This window comes from Sebastes umbrosus, chromosome 5 (assembly GCF_015220745.1).
Source record: "Sebastes umbrosus isolate fSebUmb1 chromosome 5, fSebUmb1.pri, whole genome shotgun sequence".
Lineage (NCBI taxonomy): Eukaryota > Metazoa > Chordata > Actinopteri > Perciformes > Sebastidae > Sebastes > Sebastes umbrosus.
The window spans coordinates 31,488,450-31,503,443 of NC_051273.1; the positions used below are offsets into that span (position 1 = coordinate 31,488,450).

The 14,994-nt window shown below is 40.0% G+C and overlaps 1 protein-coding gene across 2 annotated transcripts in view; it reads right to left on the bottom strand.

The window, feature by feature from the left end:
• Window positions 1-9,714: 9,714 nt before the first annotated feature.
• The window catches only part of lmo4b (LIM domain only 4b), a 33,974-nt gene continuing 28,694 nt past the window's right edge, over window positions 9,715-14,994 (bottom strand). For both annotated transcript variants that reach the window (XM_037770445.1, XM_037770444.1), the window contains exons 4-5: window positions 12,909-13,064; window positions 9,715-10,659 (exon numbers count right to left, since the gene is read on the bottom strand). In XM_037770445.1, the coding sequence (XP_037626373.1) occupies window positions 10,651-10,659; window positions 12,909-13,064 (165 nt within the window). In that variant the 3' untranslated portion in view covers window positions 9,715-10,650. The remainder of the gene's footprint in view (window positions 10,660-12,908; window positions 13,065-14,994) is intronic.

The window sequence follows — 14,994 nt, forward strand, 5'->3', positions numbered from 1 at the left end:
TTCTACTTGTGCTGTTGAGCCGCTCATCTGGACTGGAAACAACTGAAAAAATGACAGGGTTTTTAGAAAAGACTCCGGTGCAAACAGATTTTCCCATCACGTCTTATTTATTATCAACTAAAAGTTGCAGGAGTCACAAAAAACACTGAGTTGTTGTCTGGCAGATATCCTGGTAAAGTTGTACTCTTGGGGAGTATTAATGCATCCGTGAAAAAAGTTGTATAAAGCCTCTTCTGTCTTCAGAAAGAGCTGCGTGTAACAAGATAAATTGCCTCAAGTGATGTCACTTGAGTCGGCATCGGTCGGGGCTGAAGTTTACATGTCATCTTACACAGTCCACAAGTTTTCTCGTCATCACTGCTTGAGACCCGAGACTTCAACCAAACTGTCGGCGAACAAATTGCATTGTGGGTAATGTAGGCGCCAGGTTTTGACCTGGCTCTGCTATGTCAATTTTGATACCTTTTTGTTTTTAACTAAGAGTACGACATTTACAATGTCTAACAAGAAGTGGAGAACTCTTTTGAGTAAAATCACTATGACTTCAATCTGATGTTGAGATATCAATGTAACATGCTTTATGTTTACTTAGTAACCGAATTTACTCTTGAAAAGCTACAGTCCTTTTTCTTGATATGAGAAAAATAGTGTTAGACTCTTTGTAAGTGGTTGATCTGCCCAACATCTTCCTTCTCATCTAATGTATGTCTTCTGATGAAGCCCGGCAGTTGTGAAGCATTATTTACATATTTAAACTTTTCTGGATATTCGCTGGATAGCGACAAAGGGAGTTGGAGCACCGCAACTTTAAAGCTGGGGTAGGTAGGGGTTTTCTTTTGCATCACTAATTGCAAATTAATTACACATTTTATATCTGTTCAAAATGTACCTTAAAGGGAGATTGGTCAAGTATTTAATACACTTATCAACATGGGAGTGGGCAAATCTGCTTGCTTTATGCAAACGTATGTTTATATTTATTACTGGAAATTAATTAACAACACAAAACAATGACAGATATTGTCCAGAAACCCTCACAGGTACTGCATTTAGCATAAAAAATATGCTCAAATCATAACATGACAAACTGCAGCCCAACAGGCAACAACAGCTGTCAGTGTGTCAGTGTGCTGACTTGACTATGACTTGCCCCAAACTGCATGTGATTATCATAAAGTGGGCATGTCTGTAAAGGGGAGACTCGTGGGTACCCATAGAACCCATTTTCATTCACATATCAGAGGTCAAGGGACTCCTTTGAAAATAGCCATACAAGTTTTTCCTCGCCAAAATTTAGCGTAAATTTGGAGCGTTATTTAGCCTCCTTCACGACAAGCTAGCATGACATGGTTGGTACCAATGAGGTCATTAGGTTTTTTATAGTTTTATAATATGCCAGAATATGAGCCTGCTACAACCTAAAAATCGCAAGTTAATGCGTTAAAGAAGTTGGTGGTGTTAAAACGAATTTGCGTTAACGCGTTATTATCGTGTTGACTTTGAAAGCCCTAAAGGCAACCCAAAAAAAGGAAAACAGGCTTATCTAAAAGAGAGTTTGACAATAAAACATGTAATATATTCATGTAATAAAAACGTGACAATATCGTCGAAGCATTTCAGAGATGGAGAGAAAATGTTGCTGATAGTTTAGCCTTCTGCTAACCGTAGCCAAAGGCTCACCGCTGTGTAGCTCGCTAGAGCCTCGAATCCCAGTATGTCATCTCAAAAGGCTTCACAGGCCCACAAGTTTGCAAAGAAAACAGGACGGTAATTCTCATAGAATTGCCGCTATATAACGGCATCAGGATCACGATCGGGATGATAATAGAAATGAAAGGCTAGTGCTCGTACAGGTTACTGTATGAAGCGTGTGCATATGCCCATGCTCGTCTGGTTTCTCCCCTTTACCAGAAAACTGCCTACCCCTTACAGCCTTAGCTGAAGACATTATTTTGTCATTTAATTAATTATATTTAATTCATTACTCTAATACTATCTTCACCTGGAGTTTGTAGTAATTATGTGTCACAGCGGTCATTTAAAAAAGCTGTTTTATTGGGAAAATGTGCACTTTTGACATCCCTCCTTCTTTTACACAGTGTTTGAGTAATAAAGGAGTACCGTGATCATCATTATGGTGTGTTTGTGATGCTGCAGACACACAGGGGCTAAAATCAATCCACAGGGTACCCGCTCAGCGCTTCATTTTGGGATGCCTGATAAACAACAGCATTTGGTGACCTTTTGGTGTTCTTATGGGGGATTTAACCCCCTGCTCAGAGCTGCACCATGCTGGTGGCAGCATGATGTGCGCTGGAACTCAGATGGGACTTTTTTTTGCTGCAGGACGCCGGCGCAAAAAACAATATCACCACACATTGAAATCCACTGATTCACCGGACATTACGAGACCCCGAGTCTGACGGTGTTTTTGGCTCATCATCCAGAGTCACAGACAGTGTGTAGGAGTCTATTGTGTGTGTTTGTGTTTGTGTGTGTGTGTGTGAGACCGAAAGAGAAGGGTGGGGGAGCGGAGGCGAACTCTCCACTCTCTGTAGGACTGTGTAAGATGCTTTCAACAGCAGACAAACTGGTTCTGCACTTACTGTGAGAGGAAGCTCTGAGTGTTTAGAGTACTCAGCCCACTTAATGCATTATTATTGTTACTACATTCTTGAGGAGAATGGGGGAAAATGGAACAAGGAATGCTTTTCAAGAGTCAAACCAGTTAAAGGGGAGGAGATGTGTGTGTGTGTCGTGCGTGTTTGTGTGTGTGCATGCGCGGCTGGTTAAACATGAGCGTTGAGTATCTCATTCCTTTTGTATTTATGCTCATTTTTTTCAATAGCGTCCCACAAAAGGCGTCTGAGCCCAGATGTCGTGTTTGTAATATTCTCTAGTGAAATAAACACTAATGTCAATGGAGAACGAGTGGCTCCCATTCCTTTTGTGTATTTATTTATTCAGCGAAAAAAGATGATGGCAGTTACTTGATTAAAAAGCGATTAAATTTCTCTATCTTATAATAGTTGCTCCTGACGTCATTATGGTATGGAAGTTCTGTTTAAATTAAAACTGATATTTCTGACAATTTTCTTAAGAAATCAGAGAGAAAGTTTCCTCTGTGAAAATGTGGAAAAATTAATTTATTTGTTGTTTCTTCTTTTTTTTTTCAAGAAACAGCACTGTGTGTTAACAAATTCCACTTTGAGTAAAATGTGGCTTTAAGAAGATAAGAGTCCTGAGGGCAGGAGGTGCTTTGTTTCTCTCGTTGCATTACGAGTGCATTTCCACAGCGAAGGACATCTGAGCGTAAAGTGAGCCTCTTTTCGTCAGAAGGTAAGCCTTTTAACGGTAAAAAGCAAAGCTTTAACAGTGCTCCTTGCACCGCAGTTCACAGCATACATAATGGAGAGGATAGAGTTACCTGCTACTTTAGGCCAAACACTGCTGCCAATAATTGCCTTACCAATATTTGCATGTCGCTCTCTGTGTTATTGAACACCCTGCTAAGTAACTGAGCGCCTCGGCCCAGGCACTATTTTAAGTTGTTTGCTGATTCCACGGTGGGCTGAAACAAGACAATTATGAACCACATTTCACACCATTATGGTGTTTTAAAGGGGCTTCAGGTTTCACTGAAAGCTTGGATTGCAGTCTACTGAATACCATGCTCATGTACCAACATCTACGGATGGTCTGGACATGACTTTTCTGGAAAATAACATTAAAATACATACTTTTTCTTTGATATGTTAGAGAGAGAAGTAGTCAGCCATTTAAATTGAACATTAGAAAATGAGTAGTACCTCCTGACTCCAACCTTTGTATCATAATATTTTGACCTATAAGCGTTATAATCTGGGAAAACTGACGATGAGATGCATCACTTGCCCAAGTTTTGTCGAAATCTGATAAATGGTTTATGAGATACAAACGAACAAAGGAACAGACAAAACCCCTTGGACCTAATCAGTGTAATTACAGAAATGCTGGAACGCAATGGTGAGATGCATAATTTTCACAGGTTTTGGCAAAATCTGATCAAAACTGGCCAAGAAAACAGATGGATGGATGAGCGAATGATGGAACAAATAAAGAAATGAAAGTTGACTGATGGTATGGAGGAAGTTCTATTTAAGAAATACACAGAATGGCTAATACAGCATGTATGTAATTCAGATACATCCCAGGAAACATGAGATGAGATTAAAGGGACTGTATGTCAGTTTTTGCATGTATAAATGTTTTTTAATCGTTATTTTGTTGCCAATGTGTGAACAGGTTGTAACCTAACCTAAAAAAATTGATCTTCCGCGACAGCCAAGGTTTCCTCTATCAGCCTGTAGACTGATTTCAGTGTGAAGAATGCAGGCTGTTTTTTTTCCCAGGAAAATCCAACGGATGCAACGTTAAGCACGCTCGCAAGTGCCTTCACTCTCCTCAGCTCGGCTACAGGGCAGCTAACGTTCCGCTACAAATAGAGTCCGCTAACGCGAACAAACGACCAGCCCCAACCACAACTCAGACTCCAACACAAACTCCACAAAAGCACAAAAAGACCAAAGTCTTGTGGAGCCCGTCAAAACAGGAATATGACCGACGTCGGGGTAAAACTAGGCCGGGTCTTCGAGTCATGGAGGGACCTTCGTTTAGTTTTGGGTATCAAAACAGATCCCGAGCTGGCAAAATTAAGCTTACGTTACTGCCAAGTATGTGCGATATAGACTATAGTGATACTGTGGTTTTAGCTGGCTAATGTTGCTAACGTTAGCCTTCTCGCTAATGCGGAACTAGCTAATAGGGATGTGCATTCCAAGCAAAAATACTATTTGAAAATCACTGGGAATTAGTCGATTATTATTCAAAAATCAACGCATTAAAAGTAAAAAAATTCAACTTTTCAGCGCCAGCCGCGGAGTCGCGCCACTCATCAATGTCAAACTTGACCCAGGCAGCCAATCTAATCAAGCAAGAGGCGGGCTTTATTACTTTAGCGCTTCCTTCCTTTTTTGATACGGGTAGACGTGGTAGTGCTAGCTAGCTAGTTAGCTATTGGACTGTTTTGTATTTCGCCATCATTTGCGCCAACTGTTGTTCCAATATGAGATTTGTTTCCATATGAACAGAAATATTTTTTTTTTTTACTTTTGTACGGTACTTTTTATGCGGATGTTTTTACTGCCGTCCGGTAGTCGCTTTCAGTCCAAAATGGCGGAAGCACAGCTTTGCTGCTGGGCGCTGATGTTGCAATGGAATGAACAATTTACTTTCACTTCTTGGCAATAAATGTTCTCTGAGTGAGGTTCATCCAACTTTCTGAGTCGGGAATCCGTCTTCAGGGGGCTTTCCAGTTGAAATTTGCAAACGGGAACTCGGAAATTCCGACTTCCCAGTTCAAATGCAACGCAGCATCTGGTTTAGTTCTTGAAGTTGGAAGCACTGAGGCCTGTTACACAAGTAAAGAAAGATGTTTTAGACAAAACCACAGCCTGCTCCTTTACGTTGTCCAATAAATACATCTATAAAATGTGTTGACATGATTATCATAAAGCATCTGGAAGGTGTTATGTTTATTGTTTCTGATACAGTTAACTAAAAGAGAGAAAACTAGAGTTTGGCAGATTTCTGAATAAAATTCCTGGATTTGCATGCAGCCTTCCATAAAAAAATCTCCCCATCACACTGAGATAAATCAAAAACATGCGGCAGAATGAAGACGTAAACTAATTACAAATAAATACAAGGTGACTAATCATAAGTAATCCAGTTGTGGTGCATCAGCAGACTCCCCAGCGAGAGCAGGAGGGAACTGGAGTTGAGGCAAAGTGATTTCCCTCAGGCAGACATGCCATTTAAGTGTGCTCCATTGTTGTGGGTGAGATCCATTAGCCCTCACTCTGGTTTGCCACATCAAAGCACATTCTCACATATGGATTATGTGTAAATAGTGTTTTTTTTTATATATATATATATATATAATTTCAGTGAGTCTGGAGCTGGCCTATTTGACTTGTTCAATAAATTGAAAAGGGAGACGTATGAAATGTGTTTGTGTGCGTCACATGTGTACGGCTTACGTATATTTATCTGTGTATGTGTGTGTGTTTATGTGTGTGTTGGTGAGTAAACAGCTTAATGGAACCAAGCGGATTTCATAATGGACAAGGCCAACGTTAGTGTAGCACGAAATAGTGTTGTTAGGATGTGGATTACACTTAAAAGCAAAATCAAACCCAAAATCAACTTAAAGGATAATTCATTTTTTAAAAATCGGATACTTCTTTGGCCCTGACGGTCGTTTAATAAGCAGGTGAAAGTGGAATGCTTCTCTGGTCATCGCCTCCCCCCGAGCATCAACCATGGATGACAACTGTAGCATGTTTCATAATTCATGCTCAAAATCATCCTAAAAGACTTTAAATCAAATCAGCAGTTAAGCTAAATGAGGATGATGTTTTTGAAGCATTTCGCAGTCATCTAAGTATTAATGCTGACTACATTTCCATGTAGCTATTCCCCCAAAATTCCTGTTTAAAGTGGTTCATAGAACCTCCAGCCAAAGCTCCATTTAAATGCCACGTGAAAAAGCGGAATTATCCCTCGAGATTGTTTTATGTTTTGCAAATCTGACCATATTGCTTTTGTGCGTTTGCAGTGAGAATCAGCTCTAGGAGAGAGATTTTGAAGTTCACATTGACACTGATGTTTCCCAACCACATGTAGGGTGAGTTTGGCTGTTAAAAAAACCTTGTATTTATTTAAAAAGAAATACATATATGGTCCAAACTCCTATCTTAAATCTGCTAAATTAGTTTGCTGAGCTGGGCCTTTTTTTTGCACACCTTGATTCTTCATCTGATTCATAGCGACAGTGAGTCAGGCCAGGTGTTGTCTTGGACTCAGATCTAAATATTAGTAGTCCTATTTAATCATGTTCCAGCATCGGCCTTTTATCATTAACAATATTGCCAGAGTAAGGAGACTTGTCCAAACATGATCTTAAAAATTTAATCCATGCATGTTCCTCGAGCGAGTTAGAAAGCTCTTAGGCAACCACAACATGTCCTTTCTTTGTATGTATGAACCCTCTAGAACACTCAGGTCTGGTCCCTGTTTAACTATTTATTGATCGTCTCATTTTAGTGTTTTAATGTATACATGAATACAGCAGACATTCTGACTTGTGATAGCAGAAAAAGCACAGGTGTTACTAATGACATTAACAATGGCTCTGTTGTAATCAAGTGTCGCAGTAAGCCATGACAGTGCAGCACATTCTCACGGCAGTTCGTAAAATAGTCATGAAATTTAATCTAATTGATTTGTTTACATAGACGCAAATTTCCCTTTTTTTCGTGACGCTCAGCACGATGTTCAGCGACGTATTTTTGGTGTTTTTTGTTCAGCAACACGTGACACACGTGTCAATTTCCGCTCCTGTCTTTTCAAAACTTAGTTAGGTTTAGGAATAGATTGACTTAGTTATGCTTAGGCAACAAAACAACTTAGTTAGGTTTAGGAAAAGATCACGGTTTGGGTTTAAATAACACAGGAAATGGTGTAACTTAAGTATGGAATTTACGTGACAAAAAATACTTAGTTAGGTTTAGGAAAAGATCATGATTTGGGTTAAAATAACTCCGGAAGTGCTGTAACTTACTGTAACTGCGGAACTTTGGCTTGTGGTTTCACACGGGACACAAACACCGGGCAAAAGTCCTGTATTTTACATGAATTTTACGAATTGTTTTTGTGCTGACCATCCCGAAAAAAAATGCGAAATTCGTGTCTATGTTCGAATCGATACATAAAATTTCGTGACTATTTCACAAACTGCTGTGCGACTGGGCTGGACATTCTAACTTGTCATAGCAACACCAGGACCCTGAAACTGAAGCAGCTAAATGGAATTCAGCCATCATTATTTTTTCTTATTTACACCTATGTCTTCTGGGAAAAGGCCCGTCTGGTTTACACCAGTCAGATATACATGAGGACCTACTGTATGTTGACTCATATGTGACCTAATTGCTGCTATTTTGGCAAAATAAACATAGATTTCATGAGCCGTAGACAGAGCCACAGTAATTCAAACCACTTTTGAGTGTCCTCCAATATTGACAAACTTAAAAAAAATCCAACTCATGTTGAAACATTTAGGATGCATGTTAGGGGTTACATTCCTGGAGATGATTCCATTCATAACAGATTAGTTTCTTCTAGCTTTGCAAGATTTTCACAGCATTTAAATCCCATTTTAAAACACAAACGTCTGTTTACTCTTTAGGCCCATTTCCTCTTCTATTGGAGCTGATTTTTTTGTGCATGAAAGTCTTATCCTGTACAGCAGCAGCATTGTTCCAGCCACAGCGGCGGGCTCATGAGGGGCCCAGACTCCACAGATAAGCGCATCAGCCATTACCGGGTTCCTCCTTCAGACCTATTAGGTCTTGCAAGGACTTCAAACACCAATTTGTTCTGCAAATAGCCCATTCAATTTGTGCCTGCCAAAGAGAGACACCTCTCCCCCTCTCTGCAGTAATTGAATCTTCAAAGGGACATTTTCCTCTATTTCTGTCAGGTATTAGAGTGATGAATAGCAAACGGTCATTTGAGCAGAAAGAGAGTATACATGTTTATCCATTTTCAGTTAGACGCTCATCATGCACCTTGATGATTGCTAGGCTGGAAATTGAATGGCAGCGCTGCGGGATCTTCAATAGATGGTTTTCAATGGCGAGACAGACGAGTCACGCATTGATATCAGGCTTTTGCAAGATAAATTCTTGGGCACTTGATGAATTGAACTTGTAGTATGTGCGAAGTCTAGTTCTCAGCGTTAAAGCTGGAGTAGGCAGATTGGAGGAAATATGACAAGAAAAGTTATTTTTTATAAAATGGTCACTAAATCCTGACAGTAGTGTGTGAGACAGGTAATCTGAAAAAAAAAATAATGTGCCTCTGTGTCCTCCGGTGCTCCTAATGGCATCTGCAAGATTTCACAGACTGGAGGAAAACAACCGAACAGAGCCGAGCTGGAGCCTTGCCGTCTCTGAGCAGCTGTCAATCACTCGCAAACTCCGATCAAATATGAATCTATATTCTGTTACTGTAGTGCCTATTTCTTGTGTAAAATGTTTTTAAAAACATCTTGTAGTGTACTGTTTAGCTGTAAAATGAGAGTTAGTGACCTGGCAGCCATGTTGAGATCAGTTGAGGAAATACCAAGCACCGCCCACCAGCCGGAGCAAACTTTCTCATTTTACAGATAAACCGTGCACTACAAGATGTTTCTGAAAACATTTGAGGTGAGAAATAGGCATTACAGTTACAGAATATTAATTCATATTTGATCAGCGCTGCGTAGTTTGACTGTTTGATCGGAGTTTGTGAGTGATTGACAGCTGCTTCCGTTGAATGAACAGCCAATAGGAACGCTCTCTCTCGGAAATTACCTATGATTGGTCAAAGTCTCCCGTCACGGACTAGATTTTTTAAAGCCTGAAAACAGAGCCATGAGGAGGAGCAGAAGTCTAGTTTTCTCTCAGAATACTTGAATTACAATATGCTGAAAGGTTATTATGAAATTTCTGCAAAATAATGCCAAAAATATACTGCTTGCTGCCGCTTTAATAATAATTTATAACCCAAGTTTTGCAAATCTTAACTTTGAGTGCAGATTCGGAGGCTTTACAATGAATTTAAGGAGGCTTTTAAATCTTCAATATTTTTATTAATTAAATACACCATACTGGAGCAAATGTCTCGGAAAATATCACAAATAAATTTCTCTTTCATTCAGCATTTATATGTTGGTGATGATCTCTACATTACTGACTATGAGCAAATTTCTTCCGTTTTGCCGTGGGTTGAGGTTTGGAGGGGAGGAGGGAGGGCTGGAGTGCGGAGGGTCAGATGTACTGTAGCCACGCCTGGACAACGACATTTACATGCATACTGTACATACATGGTAGTTTTACAAATACACCAAGAGTGTTCATGATTTGTTTTCCACAAAAAGCCACAGATTTTTTTTTTTTTTTTTTTAAAACCCCATCTTTTTTCTATATATACCACCAAAGAAAAAAAAAAAAAAACACATTCCCCTTTGACAACACTTAAAATATATAAAGTGGAAACACCATGTTGTTGGGGAAATGAGGATAGAAAAGGAAGAGAGGAAAAATGAAAAAAAAGATCCCAGGTTTTCCCCCAAAATGTCTTTTAAACAAATATGCAGAGTTGAAAAGTCTGCATCTCTTTTAGTCTTTGTCTCTTCCTTTCACTTCAGTCACAACATCCTCTTTAATTTTCTCTTCCTGAAGAGTCCCCTTCTGATCGGTTCCCCTTTTTTTGTTTTTTAATTCCAAGGTCGTGGAGTCCTCAGCGTCCTGATTCAGGTGCATTAAGTGCAAGTATCCGACCGTATTTGGGGAAAAGCCGAGGGTGAAGGCTGAGCGTTGGGGATGGGGGTTGCGGAAATAAAAGTCAGGTAACTGGTTAGATGGGTCGAGGATTCCTTTGGGGGGGCAAAGGGCCTGGGGGCACAGCTAAAAGGCTGGGGTGCTGCTGATCCACGCTGTCTCGGGTGACAATGAGTAAGGGCTAAAATGAAGGCACACATCCTGCTTCCTGCACGGCTCCCGCCTAACACACCTGAATAGTGAGAGATAAAAAAAAAAAAATTAATAATTTGGGCCATCATTATAAGAGCATCAGCTCACAAAATGCCATACATGTTTCATCCTGATAAATCAACTACCCACCAGCTCCAGTGTTTAATTTATTGATCAGCCAGGCTTTGAAACCCATCTGGTGTCCCATTTACTTTGCATTAACTTAAAAGTGCATCCATGAAGCGATTCTCTTTGGTATAATTATAACCGCGCTCCGACATAACTGCAGGAGGTGTTCAGTACTGTGAAACAGAAAAATGTTTTTTTTTTCTTCTCCCTATTTCTTCTTTCTTTATGATTCTTAGAGGCGATTTACTTTTCCCTTCATCCCTCAAATCACTAGGAGGGCTTCAGTCTATTAGTAATTGCAAACTCCTACTTGGGGGCTAATTAAAGTGACTGACGCTGGGAGGGTCTCGCTCCCCTGGGTCAAAGCAGCTCCGTATGAGAGAGGTAATTTGTCTGTTCTGAACAGAGAGATTAGGAAGAAGCTAGGAAGAAAGCTTAATAAATGAGCATCAAAATGTCTCGCGCCGTGAATGCGGACAACACCAATTATGTCGCGGCAAAATCGCACATAATCAAAACAATGGTCAGTAGATAACCCCCGTGTTTCCGTATGAGCGCCGGTGACTGCTTCATTTTCTCCCCGCCTGTGTTTCTATATTGAATCAATGCTGCGATACATGCGGTATATTGATTTTGGAGTGCTGTTATCCTACTCTGTGTTATTTTGAGGCCGTCCAAATTCTGTTTTAAGCAAAAGAAATGAGAGTGTTAGTGTGATAAAGTGCTTCAGCAAGCGGGCTAATTCTCCTTGTTTCACTCGCGGAGATAACAAAAGCATCCGGAGACTGCTCCCACTGAGCGATGTGTCTCTGTTTATTTAATAATTCTCTCTCTGCTATAATTAAAGCACCAGGGCCAATATTCAGATTGCATTTTAGCATCAATAATTCAGCAGTTTTCACTACAATTGATGTTAGCGCATAAATAAACAATGAGGCCTCATATTTACTACACCAGCCATGCTGCAAGAGACGTTGAGGGTGGGGAGGGGGGGTGGGAGTAAGGACTTAAACAGACATTTAAAATTAAGCTAGATAATGCAACGGCTTTCAATTTAAATGTGAGGAGCTCTAAGAGCTCTAAGAGCTGATTTGTAGAAGTGACAAGCCCTTAAAAGGCCTGTGACGTGGAGGGGAGGGAGGGAGGGGAAGTGGGGGGGCTTAATGGAGTTCTACCTCTCCTCTACTCACAAAACCACTCAAGGTGAAATGCATGCTCCCAACAATATAATTCCTCTTTCAGTCAGACTCTGACACACTCCAAACACCCCCCATATCTCTCTCTGTGTGCTGTGTGTGCAGACAAGGTATCAATAAAGCTCCTTGTTGTGAGGCAAAAATGATTATATCTCCTGCGGGCAGAATGAAGCTATCCTGAAGAATGAAGTTATCCTTCGTATATGATTAGGCCTTCTGTTTTGCTTTCACTGGAGGCCTCAAGATCAAATCAGGGAAAGCCATGATGACAGCTTTCATGATATACTGGCTGCTGCAGCTCGCTGTCTGTGTTCAACCTTCGGGCCCTGGATACATATTTTTGGCCTTGGAGTAATAACTTAGCCCAGGTGATCGCGGTCTTGTTGATACAGTAGTCAAATGCTGTTTTAAACACTCGGTATTAATGGCGGCGTGCGTCATTTTTCAACGCGGTTGGGAAGCGCGGCTCGGGACGGCAAATAAATTCAAGATGAGTCAAATATGTATCTGCTCGTAACAAACAGAGTGCGAGTACAAAAAAAAAAAAAAAAATCATTTTCACATGTTTTGTGCTGACGGTTAATACAGATTTTCTGAGTGCGTGTCCTCCAACAAGAATGATGGAAAAATCCATTGGCTGTCTAAAAATAAAATTCATCTCTGCTCTGTAAGATTTAGTATCTGCTGCGTGCCTCGCAGTGATGTCGAATCGACGACACCAATGTAAACAGAGTGAAAAATGTTGCCGGGAAAATTACAGATGTTTTCTCGTTCCCCGCTAATGACTCCAGCTGACTGATGGCGAGCTTTTACTGACTTGTCCTTTACTTTGAAGTTATCAGCCCATTTTAATACTTTGAAATGAGACCACAAAGAAACTCCGGAACACTCTCCATCATCAGGCAGCCCCCTTTCCCCCCCCATCATGTGTCACTAGTGCAGAGAGGAAGGGCGGGGGTCTTACCTTCTGGTCGGGCAGTAGTGGGTTCGTCTGCAGCGAACTCAAATGGCCGTTGATGAGTGCTGTGGGTCTGTCGTGTTCGCAGAACAGGCTGCCGTTGATGTAGTGGAACCGATCCCCGGGGACGAGCCGATTCCGGCAGGTGGAACATGTGAAACACTACGGGGGGGGACGGGACAGAGAGACAAGTGTTCACAACCAGGCCCCAGGAACATGAGGTAGTGCTCAAGCCCATTATGTAACAACACCTTGGAGACAGACATATATGCACTTTTGCACAACTGTGTGTGCAGGTGTCAGCGGTGGTTAAAGGTGGAGAATACAGGTAAAACTAATAAACAGCAATTTAGGGCTTTTCTTGACTGACTGATTAATGGTTTGGTCTATTAACTGTCAGAAAGTAATGAAAAACGCCAATCACTATTTTCTTAAGCCCAAGTTGATGTTATCAGGTGTCTTGTTTTATCCAACCAACAGTCCGAAACCCAAGGTGTTTAATTTAATATCACATATGACAAAGAAGAGAGGTAATGTTCGGCACTGTTTGCTTAAAAAATGACTTAACGATTTATCAAATATCAAAATAAACGATTACATTTCTGTCAATGTTCTGTTGATTTGTTAATCAACCAATTGTTTTGGGCCTTCAGCAATTACATTATTTTCCTACCTGTCTTAGCTGCTGCAAGTACAATGATTACCGCTTTAAAACTTTCACTTTAATGTTTTGGTCCATATTTTAAACAATAGGACTAGAGATGGTACGATATAGGATTTTATCGCAGTTCACAATAAGAAACACAATAAGTTGATCGTGGTGAATTTCCATTATCGGGATAATCGTGAGTATCGGCACCAGTGACTTGAAAAAGCAGTCCAGCTTGCTAGAGCCTGATTTAAAAAATAAAAAACCCAGGGATTTTCATGTAAGAAAGACCAGACTCCCACAATGTTGATATTTTTTCAATTTTATTTATCCTTTATTTATGAAAGGGGACCTTATGATTTATGATTACCTTGTTTAATTTTGTTTGTTAGTTAAGTTTGTTTTGTGTCATATCTGTGATGCAATAACATAGTTGTTTCTTAACTAAATGTAAGGTAAAGTGAGAGTTTTAAACATATTTTGATGATTATTATCAGGATAATATTGTGATTCGCAATTATTTTGGCCAGGATAATAATGACATGAAATTTTCATACTGTCCCATGCCTTACTGGGACTTAACTTTTAATTAATAATTGCTTCAAACTCTCATTAACCCTGCTCTTCATAGAAAGTAGCACAATAAAGCTACCATCTTCAAATTCCAAGACAACAAGCTTTTCAACATTTACTAGGGATGCACCGATACTGGATCGGATATCGGGCCGATACTGACTCAAATAGCTGGATCGGGTATCAGTGATAATGGGGCCGATCTATTCAAATCAATTCTATGTGTATATACTATATATACTGGAATTTTTATTCCTGTTATGACCAATTTGTTGCCGCATTAAGAGGTTTACACTTGAATTGTAATTTTGAAGATTTTTTTTGCCAAGTTTTGCGGGTGTGCGATTTATTATTTTATGATAAAAAAACAAATACATTTATATCTATGTATTGATTTGTCACATTGTGTTTTACAAAGTTAGGAAAGCAATGTTTAAGTCAAGACTGATGTTGCCTTACACATAACAGAATGATCCCGGTCACTTCCACAAAGTGAGGCATACAACTTATTTACTAAACACTGATCGGTATCGGTCGATATTGTGTATCTGATCGGTACTCAGTATCGGCCGATACCCAAAGCCCAGGTATCGCTATCGGGACTGAAAAAGTCAGATCAGTGCATCCCTAGCAAGAACAACGATTACTGCTTAAAAACTTTTGTTCTTTGATTTGGTCCTTATTACAGCTGAAATGATTACTCGACTGATTAGTCGATCAATAACTTTTGATAAAAGATTTATCATTAATCTAGAGATTTCCTGCTTTTCTCTGGACTGACAAAACAAGATATTCAAAGACAATCACCTTGGACTTTGAGAAACTGGGATGGACATTTTTCACTATTTTCTGAAATTTTATGGACCAAAC